We start from the raw sequence: 18,833 nt of genomic DNA on the forward strand, positions 1-18,833 counted from the left end.
TTGTCGAATATTCCTAAAATATTATAAATTACCTGATTCTTAACAGTTAATGTTAATAAATGTCTTCGCAATTCTATGACACTAGTCTCTAGGAGTATAGCGGCAAAGCGTTTTGAATCTGTTACCCTACATTTGGCATTGCGATCTCCTGGCGTACTAACAATGCCATCCAAACGACCCAATTGATCGGGTGAGAATTGCTGTAGTTGAGAATTACGTTTATTATCACTGCCAATGCTTTGATGGAATGGTATTAAATGATTATGTTGTTGCTGATCCGTGGTCTGCTGTTCCACCACGACAGGTTGGAATGTATTTTGTCTAGATGAGTTTGCACTAACCGTAGATAAAACTGTATTAGCCGAAGAGGAAAGAAATGTACGAGGACTACTGGAAAAATCCGATTGACTGCAAGAGAGGAAGTAAACTTTATAAATATTCACTGTAAGTTTTATTATTTCACCAAAATTACCTGTTAGAACTTTTACTCTGTGTCAGCTGTTGTTGCTGCAACTGTTGCACTCTAGAGTTTAACTCTAATCTCTGTGCCATCGCCAGCTTTAGCTGTTCCTCTAGATCTCGTTTCACATTTATCAACTCTTCAACTTGTTCACTCATTTTGGCAGCTTTTATGCGGCCTGTCAATGTTTCAGCCTCCATTTCCGCCAATTTATCCAGCAGGCGATCGCGCTCTTTGCGCAGCTGCTGCAAGTCTTCTTTATTCAGACGCTCAACATGCTCACGGAAGGTTTTTGGTGTTAAAGCTGTATTGGCACTACTGCTGCTGGACTTGGAAAGACCGGTGGCACCTTCAGCGGAAGAGGTGGCTACGTCAGGATGATCACGTTCTGCACTCGAACTTGGTTGCAAATGTTGACGCTCATAATTCTGTAAATGTTCAACCTCTTCTCGTAAACGATTCGACTTGCGGTGTATAACATCTAGGAGATTTAATAACTCATCATCGGACTCTGGACAGGATAAACGATTTGATGCAATGGCGCCCTTTGGTTATTAAAAGATTTAAATTAGCAATACTATAATTTTGTTTTAAAGTTTTAGTGACTTACCGTTAAAGCACCATTTGTTGAAGATGCACTATGACCCTCTTTGGATGAACTAGTTTCCGTGGAGAATCCAGAATCTTGTACTACACTACCATTATTATTTTCACCACCACTTGTGGCTCCGCCACTACCGCTAACAACACCTCCACCACCACTACTACTCTTTGGCTCTTTTTTGCCGCTATGGGAATTACTGCGACTTCTCGTCAACGAAGACGACGATGTTAATTCTATGGCGGCGGGTTGTTCTTTCTGAGAAATCTTACGTTTCACCCTTATGCCAGGTTCCCATTCACGACGCGATACCAACGTACCACCACTGGTCAAAGGTATCGTCGAGCCACTACTACTCACACTCACCGACGACGATTGACCATTTGTCATAACATTTCCACTGCCAACACCGCCACCCGTCGAGGAAGAGGTCGACGCTGCCGACGATATGGAAGCCATTTTTTGCTTGAGATCGGGAAATGTTTCTATAACTAAATCACGAAATTCCAACAGTGCCCCAACTTCATGCTGCAACTCCTGCAACGATTTCGTCTGTTCACTGTGTATATTCAAATGTGGATGATTGTGATGGTGACTGTTGGACGACGTCGTCGATGTATGATGCAGACCACTGTAGTTATTGCTATACGGCAAATGATGACTTAACAAATGATGATGATTGAGGTTCAGGTGATGATGATGTGGATAGGCCGCCACTACGGCTGAGGATGGTGCTACAGTTACATTGACTGTATTACTAGAAGCCATTAGATGTGGATGATGTGTACCCACACCATGTGTCAGAGGCAAACAATCCATGGCACGCCTTAATAATAGGCCATCACCACTGCTACTAACACTGCTGTTACTTTTGCCGGTCTGTTGTTGAGTTGTCGCACTATTGCTATTACGTCGTACCAGATCATGGGCTTCATTCTGTAAGAGAGTAAGAAAGAGAATATTTAATTAGTTAAGAGAAGGATTAGAAAATTCGAATATATTTTTGAAATTTAAAGTATTATTCTCAATTTACCACAAAGTTATTATTTGTTATCAAAGACACATCTGTTTTTATTGACATCTGTCAAAGTACCAGCTGTCCTGATTGTTATGAAATTATTTGTTGTCAATAGAAACTAGTTTACCTTGAAATTATTAATATCCTTTATGTTTTTATTTTCATAATTTAAATTAGTGAACAAATTATTCAGTTTCATATTTTATTTTTAACAAATTTGGATTTTTTGTAAAAATGTTGTGCTAAATCATTTTGTAAAAAATGTTTAAAAATTTATGCTGGTACGTCTAGCTTTAACAAAATTCCTTCCTGGAGGCTACTACGTTTAGTGTTGCCACAGTTTTATTACAAAATTTAGAACATTTTTAACACAAAGTTGCTTAATAAAGTAGTTTTAAGTAATTCATCTTATTATATCTTTTTATTATCCACAATTTTACTTAAATGGATAACACAGGACAACCAAGTTTTAACCCAGAGACCAAATTATACTCTTCCAAAGGATTAAGCAGGGTTGAGTCTGAATCTGGCCTCTCCATCAGATCAAGTTTTCGAAATAATACCGTTTTGACCATCTTTGAGACAACAGTGCGAAGACATGTTTATTTATAAAATAAATGTTCAACTTGTAGACTTTTAAATAGAAGGTTTACCTTTGTGACATGCTCTTTCTTCTTGGGATTTCGACTTTTGTCCTTTGAATTTCCGGGACAAAAAATCTTGAAGAGTTGCAATTTTTGGTACTTTGTAGAAATGGTTGTCAGATAACAAAAAAATGTTACAATTATCACTATCACTATTATCATTATCAGAATGCAATTGAAATATTTTAGGGGATGAAAAATTGATATGATAAGAAATGTTTGGCTAGATCTAAATAATAATATACCACAAGCACAAAATGTAATTTAACAAATTTTATTTCACATTGGTATAATTTCCTCTACCCCCAAAATGTATAACAGTTTCTTATAAAGTTATAAAGAGAACGTTTTTTATGTCTAACAACAATTTCAATGTCAACCATTAATTGTGGGTTTTGAGTTTTATTCGCATACTCTAATAACAAAAAGTTTTTATTATTATTTTTTAATTTTTTTTTTCATTTTATTTTGTGGTTAATGTTTTCATTTTTTTATTATTAATATGAATTCCATATTTAATTACATACGAATAAATCAACCAACCAACCGAATTTCCATTGAACTAACGCGAAACTTGTCATTCAACCAAACAAAATTTTAATTAGATGAATGGTTGAGATGATGAAATGTTTTGTAATTTTTTTTATTTTTTTATTTTTATTTTGACATTTATTTTTTTTTTCTTTTGGTTAATAAGCAGGTCATTAATTTAACATGAAACTGATTTAGCTTTGGTTTGGTTTAGTAACTTGAAATTGAAAATAAAAAATAGTATTTAATTTAAAGCATAATAATTGTTCCTAGTTTTAAAAGATAATAGTGGGAAGTTTTTTTGCCTTTATTTAAATAAATTTACTTAAATGAAATTGTTATTTATTCTAATTAGACGTCAAACTAAAATTAATTACTTTAGTTTTCACATGACCATCAGACATGTAAAAATTTAGCTGCCCTAAAGGCAGAAAAATGTAGTTAAGTAGTAAAGGCGTTAAATACTACTTAAGGTTATTTGATAAATTAAGATATTGTAATAATTTTTTCTTGGGAATAAATATTTGCAGAGCCGGTAAATCATGCTATGAACTTAATTACTCAAATGGATAAGTATTATAATATTGAAAGAAAAATTCCCCTGGTTTAGTATTTAGATCCCGAAATATAGATTTCACCGTGTATCAGTATTTTAACCAACATTTCCTTTCTGCGATTTAGGGTTTAAGCTATAACCACCATATGCCCCCCCAAGAGACTTCTCCAATATCGGAGACAAACCAAAGCCCAAAACTCTAACCTCTGACCGAGATTCAAAAACATCTACTCCGTTTACAACCACGCTGATGGGATGGCCTCTATTGGGTTGGCAACAGCACCTAGAGGAGTATTCGGTAAACTGAATCATGAATCCATGAAATAAGCCGAGAACTTATTCTTACAAACTGTCGTAAATCTGGTATGAATAGAGTAAACCCCGAAACTAACTGAACAAGGAAGGAAAATTCTATGGTATCACTTGTATAAGTTACCTTTCCAGCACACTTCTCATTCATTTGACACACTCATAAAGAATAACATCCGACACACTCACTATAGGTATACAGGTGGGTAAGGTGCGTTTAGTACCACATTCACCCCTCTGTGGGGCATCTGTTGTCGCGGCAACAGTACCGAACATATCTCGAATGATAGACTTTACCATGCATCAGTCTCTTCCCGCGAATGGATTTAAACCACAACCACTACATGCACCCCGAAGGGACCTCTCCTATAACTGGGTCAAGACAAAGAACTCTGATTTGCGGGCTACCGTTTCCCGTGGTACCAGATAATGTACCGGCTCGACACCATATCAAATCTTTCTAGGAAAGGCCGAAGATGTATTTGATCATCACCAGTATATATTCTCGTCAGACCAGAGATAAAGGTAGCACCTCTTTTCCCCGGAATTGCAATAACACGAAGAGGTAGGTGAAAAGACAAAAGTGGAGATTAATATATACACAACTAAACATTTTAATTAAGCTAAGAAGTTTAGATCGCCATCTTCAACTCTCTGAGAGTTAAATGATTTATAAGACTTGCTACTTGTTGTCTTGTCTTAAAACACGTACAATATAATGGATCAAATTATGAACTGTAGGCGTTAAATGTTGACAACGTTTTTTACTATATGAGAAGTCACCAACTATTAACTTTTTAGTATTTTTTGTTAGAGCTGTAATTAAATTGGTATGATATCACATCATATATATTTTTTAAAGACTTTTTAAATGAACAATTATTTTTTTTTTTTTTTTTTTTTTAATTTTTACCACTTACTGGGTGTGGAGGCAGCTAAGGAAATGGCAATAATAGAAAAAGAAACAAACCTTATATTGATTGACAGTAATTTATCAGAATTATGAGAATTGTAATATTGAATAAGAACTAATGAAATATTATCAAGAAATTAAATTGAAAACGTAGTGGATTTAATTAAAAACAATTAAATAAAATTGTTTTTACAAGATTTTATTTAACTGGAACAGTTAGTTTTTTTTTGGAAAGGTTCAAAATAACAGAATTTTTAACAAGCATGGGGGGTAATGATTACACAAAGTAATTCATTACATGATCAATTACAATTGATTGTAATGTGTAATTGAGCAATAACCAATTACAATTACTTGTATATAATTATAATTGAAGTTTTTCCAATTAAAATTATTTGTAATGTGTAATTGAATTACATACCTGTAATTGTAATTAAATAAATGTGTAATTGAAGTTTACAAATTACAATTCCTTTTAATTGTAATTTAGGTACAAATTCCATGTAATTATAAGAATCAAAATTCAAAATAACAAGTAATTGTAATTTGTAAAAATTTAATTACAAGCAATTGTACTTTACCAATTAAAATTTAATCAATTACCATTACTGTAAATTGGCACAACAATATAAAAAAATAATTTTTAACCAAAAACTAATTTCACATTATTAGACCAGATGTTTTTTCCATTAAAAATTTAACAAATTAGAAAGTTATTTGTTCTTCTATATATAATAGAACATTTAACAATAAATGATCTCACAATTACTACAGCTTATCAAAAAATTTTAAAACAGACAATGAAACAAAAAAATACAATTTTCTTTAAAAGAATTAAAAACCATAAAAATTATATGAAAGACAAATTTGAAAGCATTAAATCATAAAACAGCACCACCAGTCATGGAGTGTTTGATTTTTTTGTTATCAAACTTCTAAAGCACATAAAAACAAAAAGTTCAATGAAGTTCAATACAATAACACAAAGACAGGCTTTATTCTACAACTTCTTTTTTTAAAACGTCAAAAAACCACACGATTCTTATACTTCTAAATTGTCAAGATGGCAAAGATGATTTTTATACTTAACAGAATATTTCCCACATTATTAGAAAGAAAAAAAATTAAAGAAATAGAAAAACTATTTAAAGCATACAAATTGTTTTAAAAAAAAAACTTTTAAATGTCATTCATTTAAACAAAAAATACGAATTAAAGTAATAGAAAAAATAGAAATAAAAATCATTTGTTATCTTAAATGGAAATAAAACTGCATGTTTGTAATTCTTTTAAGAGAATTTCTTTTTTTTTTTTTTTCTTCTTCTTCTTTATTTTCTTATAATAAATTACAAACTGACACGCATTCTATGGTGGAATTGTTTGTTATTTTATCGATCAAACAAATAACAAATTAAAATAAAACCTTTAAGACAAACTATAAACAATAAATAATAGAGAGTTTATAAATGTAAAAATAAACAATTAAATTTTATGGAAATTTCATTTTGTTTATCTACTGTTTTTTTATTAACAAAATAAATTGAGAAAATTCGTAAATTAGTACAAATAATTTATGTGGGAAAAGAATTTTATTAAGTGTAGGTGTATTACGAATAATTTTTAATAGTGTTTGTTTAAATAATAAATTAATGGAAAATGTTTAATTCGACCCCTGATCGTATGCTTTAATATGATAATACAGTCCAGATATGGGAAATTCTATACTGTTGAAAAGTTCTCAATACATCTTGACATCGAAATATACTACAATGCTTTTTTCTATATGATTAAATTTTGAATTGTATATAAACTACATAGACCATATATGTACTTGTCAATAAACTAGTCTAGACAATAGGCTACTCCATGCAATAATTAACAGACAATCAATAGAATTGTAAATAGACTAGTCAACAGTAAATTGAATATTCGTCAGACTAGACATAATACAAGTCCTAGATAAAGTCTAGTTCAAGTCAAATCATTAGTCTAGTATGAAGACTAGTGAACAGACTTGCCCATAGACTTGTGAATAGACTATCCATTAGACAAATGATTAGACCAGTCACAGACTAGTATAATGACTAGTCAACAGTCTAGTATAAAGACTAATCAACAGACTTGCCCAAAGTGTAGACAACAGCGTAGTAATTAGACTAACCATTATACTAGTCATTAAACTAGTTTATAAACTAGTCATATGATTAGAAATTAGGCAAGTCCTTAGACTAGTCAACGGACTAATCAACAGACTTGCCCATAGACTAGCTAATAAATTAGTTATTAGACCAGTCAATAGACTAGTCATTAGACTAGACAATAAACTAGTCATTCGACTTGACAACAGACTAGTCGTGCGACTACGCAATATAATAGTACGAAAACTAATCATTACACTAGTCAATAGATTAATATGAAGACTAATCAACAGACTAGCCCATAGACTAGTGAATAGACTAGTCATTAGATCAGTCAATAAACTTGAGGGAAAGAAGACGTTTTAAAGTTATACATGCCTGGTACCAAATTGACACCAAAATGTTTATAATTTTGCAATAACATCCGTTGTCTAAGTATGTACGGATAGTTGTCAAACCAGCAACAAAAATATAAAAAAAATACAGGACGTTATCAAATTAACAAAAAAAAATAATGTGTTACCAAAATGACAACGCTATGTTGTCAAACCGAACATTGCGTTGTTGAAATGACAACGATTCGTTGTCGAAATCACAACGATGCATTGCCGAAATGACACATAGCGTAGTCGAAATGGCTACAATGCATAGTTGCAATGACAACGATGCGTTGTCAAATTACAAGGGTGGTTGTCAGAATGATAACTGGGTGTTATTTAAATCTTATACACATCCGTTGTCTAAATGTTAACAAACATGGTTAACTCGTTTTTGACAACGGATTGTATCAATTTCGGTACTCTTCTACTGGTTATTCCTCAGTGTAGATTAGTAATATACAATAGACTAGAATGTGTACTAGTTAGTAAGTAGATTGGTCGATAAACGTTAACAAAATAATTTGAACTTTTTATCCAAAAAGTTACTATTTTTGGAAAAATTTAGTACCATTTCCATAGCGAATACAGGCTTTGATCTTTGAAAATCTAAAAAACTTTATAAAATTTACTTGAGACAAATAATTTTTTTCTGGTCTATAAACCAAAAGTAAACACTTTATCACAATGTATCTCGATGTTAACTTAAACTTGTTTATTTATAAACAAAATAGAAAGATCTTGTCAAAATATCTATATCTTAACAATTTCCTTATAAAGTTTTATTTAATATTGCTGCTAAAAGTATTATTATTATTCTAATGTTTAATATTTACTGATATAGACCAAGATTATTTTATTTTACTAGATTTTAGACAGCGTTTGTTTTTTTACCATTTTTGTCAAACGATTTATTTAGTTTTTGTTCAAATTTTTTTTTTACTTTAGCCATGAGCCAAAAAACAAACGACGACAACGTCATATAGTTTTATATTATATTTTTTTCTTAAAAAAAATTGTTTACTTCTTTCTATCTGCAAAATGTTTAAAACTTTAAAGTGGGAAGTTTTAAATTGAATGTATACGCAATATTTTACACTTAGAAAAATCAACAAATGTACATTAGAAAATTAGGTTAGTTTTTTTTCTATAATCTTGTTAGTGAAAACTGTTAACTAAAGCAGTTGCAGGAAATCTAAGACTAATTAATTAGTTATTGTAACTGCTGGATAACTTAAGATTTCCATTAAATGAAAACTTTATGACAATTGATTAGTCTAAGCCGGTTTTTTGTGGTTTATATGTCACAAAGAAATGTTGTCATTGAAGCATGTTGGAATGAAGGAAAAGCTCTAATCACAGTTTGTTGTAGTAAAAGCTTAGATATGTAGTGAAAAACTGTTAAAGCTGTCAAATTTGATTTGCATAAGATATAAATTAAAATGTTAATTAATGCAGCAAAAGTTTAATTGTGCCAACAAGTTTTTTATACAATTTTAAAGCATGGTTGACTTGAAAAAACCTAAGCATACAAAATAACTAGTTTGAATACTATGACTTATACAATTAGGAGATATTCTTGATGACGCTTTTAGCTCTATTATTTCCTCAGTGTATTATTACAATTCCTTTCAAAACAAAAGCCAACAAAGAAGTACATATCGTTTGAACCATTACAGTTAGTACCAAGTCTTAATATTTGTCATATGTTCGTATGTTTTTCATCTTCTATACAAAAAAACGAACGAGTGATAATGTTAAAATTTTCAAATTGCCAAACTAAGATAGACAATTTTGAGGATTTGTTTTCAATTCTTTTTTGTTTCTCTATTATAGTTTTGTAAATGGGCCTTTAGCAGTTTAACAGTTTGAATAGTAAATTGTATAATTTTGTTTTTTTTTTTTTTTTGCAATTTCCCACTTATAAAGATATAAAACTTATTGATACACTTTTAGCCCGTAGGGGTGAAGTAAGGAAGGAAATACTGAGTGAGTTTAAAGTTTTTGCGAATTAGATGTGTAAGCAGCTGAAATATAAGAAAAAACAAGTAAGAAAGTATAGTCGGGCATGGCCGACCATATGATACCCTACACCAGTTATGAATATTAAATGGTATTTATTTTTCATAATAAATCATTTATCTTCAATATTCCCTTATTCCGAAACATTTAAGCAATTTATGGATGAAAAACTAATTTTCTGATAGAGGCTTTATATGGGGGCTAGGGGCAAATATGGACCAAGCCCGATAAAATTTTGTGAATATATTTATATTTACATAATATTTTATTGTGCTGAATTTCATCGCGATATTTGTGTTTATAAGTTAATTTGGGACATTCAAGTAATTTTCTGAAGGGGACTTTGTATGGGAGCTAGGGTCAAATGGGGCCCGATCTTTATGAAATTTGGCAGGGTTATCAAGACTTCTATAAAACTTAGTTGTGCCGTATTTTATCGATATATCTGTATATTTAACATAATTAGGAGCTCAGAAGCCCTTTTCGGGGGGTTCTGTTGTATGGGGGCTAGGTGAAATAATGGACCGATTTTAACCATATTCAATAGGCTTCGTCCTTGGGTCAAATAAAACGTGCGTGCCAAATTTCATCCAATTATCTTGAAAATTGCGACCTGTACCTTGCGCACAAGGTTTACATGGACAGCCAGCCAGCCAGACGGACGGACGGACAGACGGACATATCTTAATCGACTGAGTGGTTTTCGTATGCAATGTTTTTCTTTTTCGGTTTTTCGTTAATAAGAAAATGTTTGCATACAAACGATCGATTAAATGATTTATTAAGAGGATTACGTGTATGTAAAGTAAACGACATTAAATAATTGCCATTTGTAAGAGTGTGTGTATAAGTTGCACGCGTCTAAGGCAATAGAATGGGCGACACTGTGAGATCAATGACTTAAACAACAAGACGCAGTTATAGTCAGATCGACACTCTGTTGCCATTTGGTTATAATAAGGAAATAACATATGAATGTTCCAATAGATTCTAAAGTTTTGTAATATTTAAAATTGCTTAATCAGTTAATAAGTTGTTAGTTTGGCGTCATGAAACTTTGCCTTTTAAAATAAGAGTCGGCGTTACATGAGTTGATGCTATTTTTAAGAAAACTTCATAAGGCACCTACTTATATTGCAAATTTTTTTTTTTTAAGAAATGACTAATTGACTAAAATCCTTAAAAAAACAATTTTGTCTTATAAAAATTTGAGATAGAAATATACACACACATAAAAACTGGTTTCAAGTGGGGAACTCAAAAAGCTTTATAATTTATCAAAAATATGATTAAAAAAAAAAAAAAAAAAAAAAGAATTTATTGAAAATTTTCTATAAATATAGACATTTTTCGAAAAACGTGTACAAGATAACTTTTTCAAAGTATTGAACACTGTTAGCTATGACATTTTCCCATCCTTCTAGCAACATATGGATTATGTGGCACAAAAATTGCAGATATTTTGAGGCCAAGAAAGAATAGATACAATTTCAGATCTGACCCCGTTCTGAAGTGAAGCGTATCCAAGAAAGAGCGTTCTGCATCCAGCAAAACAAGTAGTTGTCGGAAGGGACAGGGTCCCAACTACACAGAGGGAAAAATACGTTTTAAAATTACGCACGCCTGGTACTAAATTGTTACCAAAGTGTTTATAATTTGTCAATAACATCCGTTGTCAAAGTTGTCAAACCAACAACAAACATATAAAAAATACGCTACGCTATCAAATCAACAAAAAATAATATTGTGTTGTTACCAAAGTGACGCTATGTTGTCAAACAAAACATTAAGTTGTCGAAATGACAACGTTTCGTTGCCAAAATCACAACGATGCATTGCCGCAATGATACAAAGCGTAATCGCAATGACAACAATGCGTTGTTGCAATGACAACAATGGTTGTTAAAATGATAACTGGATGTTATTTAAGTTTTATACACATCCGTTGTCTAAATGTTAACAAACGTGGTAAGCTCACTTTTGACAACGGATTGTATCAATTTCGGTACTTTTCTACCGTTTTTTGCTCTTTTTTTTCCTCCTTTTAAATAGTTTTCCAACATGTGGCCGAGCGTTTTCATAACTTTATATTACGCCTTCATGTCTGGGCGTTCATCGATCATTGCTTGCTTTAAACGAATCAGTTACATTCGGTACAGCTCTGGTCAGATTTTAACAGCTGTAAAAGATTTGACCCTTTTGGTCATATAAAATCTATAGATATTTGGCTTTGTCCGAGATTCACATATGATCTCTTACGTTATCGTAATAGATCCATTTTTCGGTGCTGTATTTTGGACATGCAATATCATTTTCAAAGTCTACCAGCTTCAATACGTAGGAGATTTAATTAACAAGCTTTTGGGCGAATCGTGTTGCTCGCAAACGTTTTGAAATTGCGGCTTAAGTAGCTTCTGAGAAAATAATGACTTGTACTTACACAACAACTTACTTTTCAATGACTTCTACATACCGTCAATATTAATATTAAGTACTCTTATAATGATTTACATATTATGACATACGTAAGTACTATATTTATCGTTAGCAACTATTTTTTATTATTTTGACGCACAATTTAAAATAACTAAGCAGTGGTGTTGTGAGTGCGACAGCGAATGAGCAAGAGGTTCTTGGTCTTCAAACTTTATCGGCTGGTCTGGACGACCATTGTCTTCCATGTGAAAATCAATACTTCTGAACTGTACAAATCATCTCTCGTATATTGAAGACTATGAAACACATTCATCATAAGCCTTGGTGGGAAATCGGTGTGTTTCTGTGGTAGGGAATTGATTAGAATAGATGACAAATTTGTACCCTTCAAAATGACTTAGAAGTTAATATTTTTTTTTAATTTACTATAAAAAATAAGTTTTTGATTTCAAAGTGAAAAAATTTTCAGAAATCGGATAGAAAGTTATTAAAAATTCTGTGCCGGGAGTTCTTGGTATAAAAACAAAAATCTAGAGCCCTCTTAATGCATATTATAGCACCATTTTGGCTTGTCTTGCAAAATTTTTACTAAATTTTAATTATGGCTCTTTGCCACCTATTTCGCACATTTAAACAAACATTTCAATAACAAATAACAGTAAATTTACAGAAACAAATAAAAATATTAAATAAACGTTTTAACGACAAGTTTTGCATATAAATGTTTTAAAAAAAAAAAATTACAAAAGTTAAATAAATAAATGACAACATTTTTATTTAATTTTTGCGATTTATGTTTAATTAAGGAAACCATACAACAATGAATTACTAATAAATTATAAATAAGCAATAATTTTAAATAAATAAAATAAAAATCCATATAATGAACAAGTAAGTTATCGCGTTTAAGTAAATAATAAGTACATAGCGTCTCATTTACACAAGTTAAATACTCTTTTACATTTTACAGACCTCTAAATAAAAAAAATAAAACATATTGAATGATAAATGAATGACAAAATTGAATGACTGACTGATAGACTGAGGTATTGTGTGAGACTGACTGACATGACTGCTGACATACTTTTTTTTCGATCGCATTTTTTCAGTATTTTATTTCGAATACAAATACAACTATTGTATTGAAATAAAAAGTGAAATTTAATGTTGAAATTGAAAAAAAAATGAATTAAATAAAAATAAATACAATGGATACTTGTTTAAATAAGAAAAAGAATTTATTAAACAAATTTCTTTGTGTACTAGCAAATTTAGACAGATGGCAACAAATTGTTGTACAGAAAATGGCACGAAAGAAAAATTTTAAGTTTTAAAATATCGACTACAGTTTAAGAGCACTTATATTTAAATCTCCCCCCATTAAAATCACCTGTTTCTCAAAACCCAATTAAAAAATTAGAGCACTATAATATGCATGTCATGATAATAATGATAAAATTGATTAGAAATCAAATTTGACATAGTAAGAAACGATAAGTAATGTTTTGTCATCAGTGGGAGTATTTCAACCTCTTTTACTCCCAGCTTGATTCTTACTCTTTTTCACTTTTTTGTAAAAACAACACACGATTTGTCATTATGACAACAATCACATTTTTTTCTGTTTATTTGACGGAAATTGATAATTTTGAGGTTTTTCTTTCAACACACTCAGACATACTACAACTCAACATGTTGATGTTTACCCACGATATTGGCAAGACAATAAATGAATGAATGATGCACACAAACTGAAATCGTGATTGAATCAAAATAAATGTCTTAAATTATTTACAAAATAATAAATTTCCTACAAAAAAAAAAGAAAACTATAGTACTAATAATACTTGGTAGTTTTTCATATGACATGTACTATATGTCTAGTATAGTTTTTTGTTACAGTTTGATCGATTTTTTTTATGATGAACACGGAGAATCTTACATACTGTGTTGGTAGGTAAACAGGCTCGTTTCGAATATAATACTGCAACCAGCACCAAACCAACTCTTGTATGAAGGGAATGTTAGCTAAATGTAAGTCATCGGTTTTAGGATTCCTCATTAGACGCTTTCATATCGTTCGTTATTATTATACGCAACAACTTACTTTTCATTGACCACTAAGGACTGATTCAGAAAAAACTTATACACACTTTTCTAGCCAAAACTTATTCTGTATTTAAATCAGTCAAAATGCACTCCGAGAATAAAGTACGTTAAAAAAATAATTAAAACTGTCAAAAAAAAATCCAATACAAATAGCAAAAGTCATTAAACTTGAACATTGAAAGAAAAGCAAGATCCAGTTGAAAAAAGGTCTAGCAGACTTCCATTACTACAGAAGATCGTAAACTTAAATACTCTGATACTTTTGTGCGCAGAGCCAAAGCTAATACTGGGTTGAAGTCGTATAAAGTTCAGATAGTTCCAGATCAATTCGTTAAGGAACTTAAAAGCAAAAAATGCTGCGAAAACACTGAGGTCAGATTTTATAAAAAATATACATGTTCCGTGATACAAATAGAGTCCATTTGATACCCTACAACATTATGTTTAATATTTATATTCATGTGATCTATTTTTAATAATAAAGTATTTACGTTGAATTTTAAATAGGTTCCGATATATTTAAGAAAGAGGCTTTATATATGGAGGCTAGTGACAAATATATCGGTCCATATTTGTCCCTAGGCCCCGATTTAATTTAGTGAGTAGATTTTTATTTACATAATATTTATTTTAGCTGAATTTCATTGCGATATTAGTGTTTATAAGTGAATTGTGGACATTCAAGTCCTTTTTGAAGGGGTCATTGTATAGGTAGGTACGAAATTCTGCAAGGTCCTTAAGACTAGTATAAAACTTAGTACTGGCGCTTTTTATCGAGATACAAGTACATATATTTGACATAATTATGAGCTCAAAAGCCCTTCTCGGGGGTTTAGTTGTATGGGATCTAGGTGAAATAATGGACCGATTTTAACCATTTTTAATAGGCTTAGTCCCAAAAACCAAACGTATGTGCCAAATTTTATCAAATTATCTTGAAAATTGCGGCATGTAGTGTGCGCACAAGGTTTACATATACACAGCTGCTTGACTACTCTCCATTTGTAATGACTTATTTGTAAGCGAGCATGGTAAGTACTTACCTAAGTTCAATACCAATAAATAAGTAGCGAAAGGTAATTTTAATAGATTTTTAACTTATTACTTTTCAATATAAGTTTTTGCTGGAATTAGATTGAAAATAATTCTCAAGATTATTGTTTTCATTTTCATTATTTACTTTAGTAATAATGCTTGAAAAATACTTGATCCACACTTTAAAATTCTTAAGTGCATAAGGACAAATTCCAATCACAGAGGACAAGCCCTCATGGATTTCGTTAATACTAAAGACTTGATCACATTGAACTTAGGTAATGAAGCTACCTTCGTCAATAGAAACAGAGAAAAAGTATTAGATACTTCAGAAGAGCTTATAAACGAAATTCAGGACTGGAGAGTTTCGGACGAGCACTCCTTTTCTGATCATCATAAGATTCAAAATACTACGGCCGTCACCAAAGCGGATAAAGTTTCGGAATAAGTCTAAAACTAATTGGACAATGTTCGGGACCTTACTAAAGAACCGTTTAGTCAGGACACTTTTTAATGTAGAAATAAAGAGAACTAATTGAATCGTTCGAGGATAGCTGCCGTCTGCGAGAGCGAAGATCTGCCTAGGAGAAACCCTGTGCAACAGGAGAGATCCATAACCTTGGGAAGACTCTTCGCAAACTATTTAATCGGATACGGCGTAAAAAGACCGCAGTATACTGGGATGAGTATCGTAGTAAACTTGGCCTAGGTGTACTATACATCCTTCTATCAACCTAACCTAACCATGTTTTTCGTGATTGCTTTCCACCTGTACATAGAAAATTTTAAAAATACCCACAGCTACCATAAACGTTATGAGTATGACAATCTAAAGAACAATTTGTTCCATTAAAAGTATTTAATTGTTAAAAAATACTTCTTTAAATTCTTTACCTTCATAATTTTTATTACTTGATTTTTAAATAAACTTTTACTTCAGTTTATTTGATTATTTCAATTAAAGTTCTGTGATTTTAAACATGACATGCTATTTTTTTATATTAAAGCTTTAAACTTTTGGTGACTGACATTTTCTCTTTGTATGTTTTTTACCGCTTAAAAAACTTTCTCATTTCACTGTATAGAACTTTTAACATTTACTTATGAATTGTTTTCTTTACAAAAGAACTTTAAAAAACGTAAAAGGTTTTAAACATAAAATCAACAATCCTTGAGAAAAATAACAATAACAACAACGTTTACACAGGTATCCAAACACAACTTGATGTATTCAAGGTGAAAAAGGCTGCTAAAGCTTTTTAGCCCTTTTTCGGTACAGTGAGTGTCAAAAAAATGGGGCAACTGAAATAAGAAAAAGAAATAATTGAAGAGATCATAGCCTAATATTTTAGTTCCTAGATTGATTTTTAGTACGAATTTAGACGTAATGATCAAAATCAATTTATGTTAATTTTATGAAATCATTAATAAAAAACAAATAAATTTTAAAATATTTAATAATGTAAATTAATTTACCACCATTTGTAACATTTAATTATATAAATTTTTTCTCACGAGTTGTAAAAAGCAACCATCAACTGTTGGGGTCTTTTTCTGGAATATCTGCCTGTCATCCTCCAAATACAAACAACTCAAAGTTGAGCAACAAATATTCGTAATAATGGAATAAAATTCATTGCAGTAAATGTTTATATATAATGGCAATACAACGGCAACGCCATCAACGTGAACATTTTATATTTTTCTTCTTCTTAAATTAACAACAATTAAATAAACTTTAACAATTTTTACAATAAACAAACAAAACCTAAAAAAACTGAAGAAATTAAAAGACTGCAAAAGTCAGTAGGTAAATGTTCGAGTCTGTCTTTAGCTGTAATAAATGGTTTGCATGTTCATTATACACCAAAAAAAAAATCTCCAAAAATATAAACAATTATAATAAAAAAATCAACAAAACTTTTAAATTATAATAGTTTTAAAGTTGCAATATGTATACTTTAAAAAGTTGTTATAAATTGTTTTTTTGTTAGTCTTTATTGTTTAAATTTAATGAACCTCAAAAAAAAAAGTGAAAAAACCAAACAAAATACATAATAAACCAAAATCTTTAACACCATCAAACCAGGAAAAAAGCTCAAACCAATCACCTTGTAAAATAATTTGTTTATAAAACAAACAAAAAACAATGTTATGAAATGTTTATTTAAATAATAAAATGCATTTTTTTTACAAAAATGTCTGTTCACAAATCTGTCTAAATGTTTGTTATACATGTCTCAAGCATATTTTTCGGTTTCTCATTGATTTCATTGTGCTAAATGACAATTGTACCAGAAGTATTAGATTTGGTAATATTTGACTTTTTTGGGGGGAAAATTCAAACTTAAAAAATGATTTATGTATTAAAGTTAACTATAAATGACATTCGAAGATATTCACAACTGAAGTTTGTTCAAAGTCTGAGAAAAAATATATTAATAAAATTTTGACATTATAGTTTCATTAGACCAGAATTTTACAAAGAGCTTTATTAAGAGCTTTCTTACACTCTTGATTTCACACTTAAACATAATCAGCAAGAGAGCTAAATTTGTACTTTATGCCAATTTCTGCATTTTTAATCCGAAATATTTTCAAAAGGGAATCAGAAGTCGTTCATGGTCCCTTTCTCTTCGGATTAGAAAGTTATACAAACATTATAAAACAACCACAAAAATTCTCGTTCTAGAAGAGAACGACAAGCCTCTGGATATAATAAAATATATGAACACTGATTGGAAAATTCTTAGGAATTGTGTCCAGGTGTATTTCATCAGATTATATTCCTATCAACATAACCTACTAAAAACCTACAAAACCTTTTTATATAAAATTTTAGAAAATTTAAATTTTTTTAAAGAAATTTTTGAGAACTGTTCTTCTTATAGAAAATTTCTCTTTATAGAAAATTTTTGAGAATTTTACTTTTTATAGAAAACTTTCTTTTTATACAAAATTTTGGAAAATTTTTCCTTTTATAAACAATTTTTGAAAATTTTTTCTTTTATAAAATTTTTTTCGAAATTTCTATTATAGAAAATTCTTAAAAATTTCTCTTTCTATAAAAAATTTTCGAAAATTTATGTTTTTCTTTAAAAAAAATTGGAAAATTTCTTTTATAGAAAATTTTTCAAAATGTCTCTATTTATAGAAAATCTTTGAATATTTCTGTTCTTAACAATATTTTCGAAAATTTTCCTTTATATGGAATTTTTCTTAAAAAATTCTCTTTTTTTTATAGAAAATTTTCAAAAATTTCTCTTGTGTATATATTTTTAAAATTTTCACTTTTTATAGAAAAACTTTTAAAATTTCCCTTTTTATAGAAAAACGTTAAAAATGTCTCTTTTTATAAAAAATTTTGTAAATTTCCCTTTTAATAGAATTTTTTTTTTTTTAATTTCTCTTTTTACCCAAATTTCTATTTTCATAGATTTCTCTTTTTTTAATTAGAAGATTTCTTTTATAGAAAATGTTTTAAAATGCCTCTTTTTATAGAAAATCTTTGAATATTTCTGTTTTTATAGAATATTTTCGAAAATTTTTCTTTATATATTTTATTTTAAAAAATTCTCTTTGACAATTTCTTTCTTTATAGAAAAATTTCCCTTTTTACAGAAAATTTTCAAATTCTTTTTTTTGAAAATTTATTTTTTTTAATGTATCTTTTTATAGAAGATT

The 18,833-nt window shown here is 30.0% G+C and overlaps 1 protein-coding gene across 4 annotated transcripts in view; it reads right to left on the reverse strand.

Annotated features, from left to right (window-relative positions):
- LOC119612412 (putative GPI-anchored protein pfl2) overlaps positions 1-18,833 on the reverse strand; it is a 214,439-nt gene that overhangs the window by 17,936 nt on the left and 177,670 nt on the right. For all 4 annotated transcript variants that reach the window (XM_037968228.1, XM_037968221.1, XM_037968236.1 and 1 more), the window contains 3 exons: positions 1,071-1,997; positions 473-1,005; positions 33-408 (listed from right to left, as the gene is read on the reverse strand). In XM_037968228.1, the coding sequence (XP_037824156.1) occupies positions 33-408; positions 473-1,005; positions 1,071-1,997 (1,836 nt within the window). The remainder of the gene's footprint in view (positions 1-32; positions 409-472; positions 1,006-1,070; positions 1,998-18,833) is intronic.

This window comes from Lucilia sericata, unplaced genomic scaffold (genome assembly GCF_015586225.1).
Source record: "Lucilia sericata isolate MDLA Ls3-8-SP2 unplaced genomic scaffold, ASM1558622v1 Contig000034F_arrow, whole genome shotgun sequence".
Classification (NCBI taxonomy): domain Eukaryota; kingdom Metazoa; phylum Arthropoda; class Insecta; order Diptera; family Calliphoridae; genus Lucilia; species Lucilia sericata.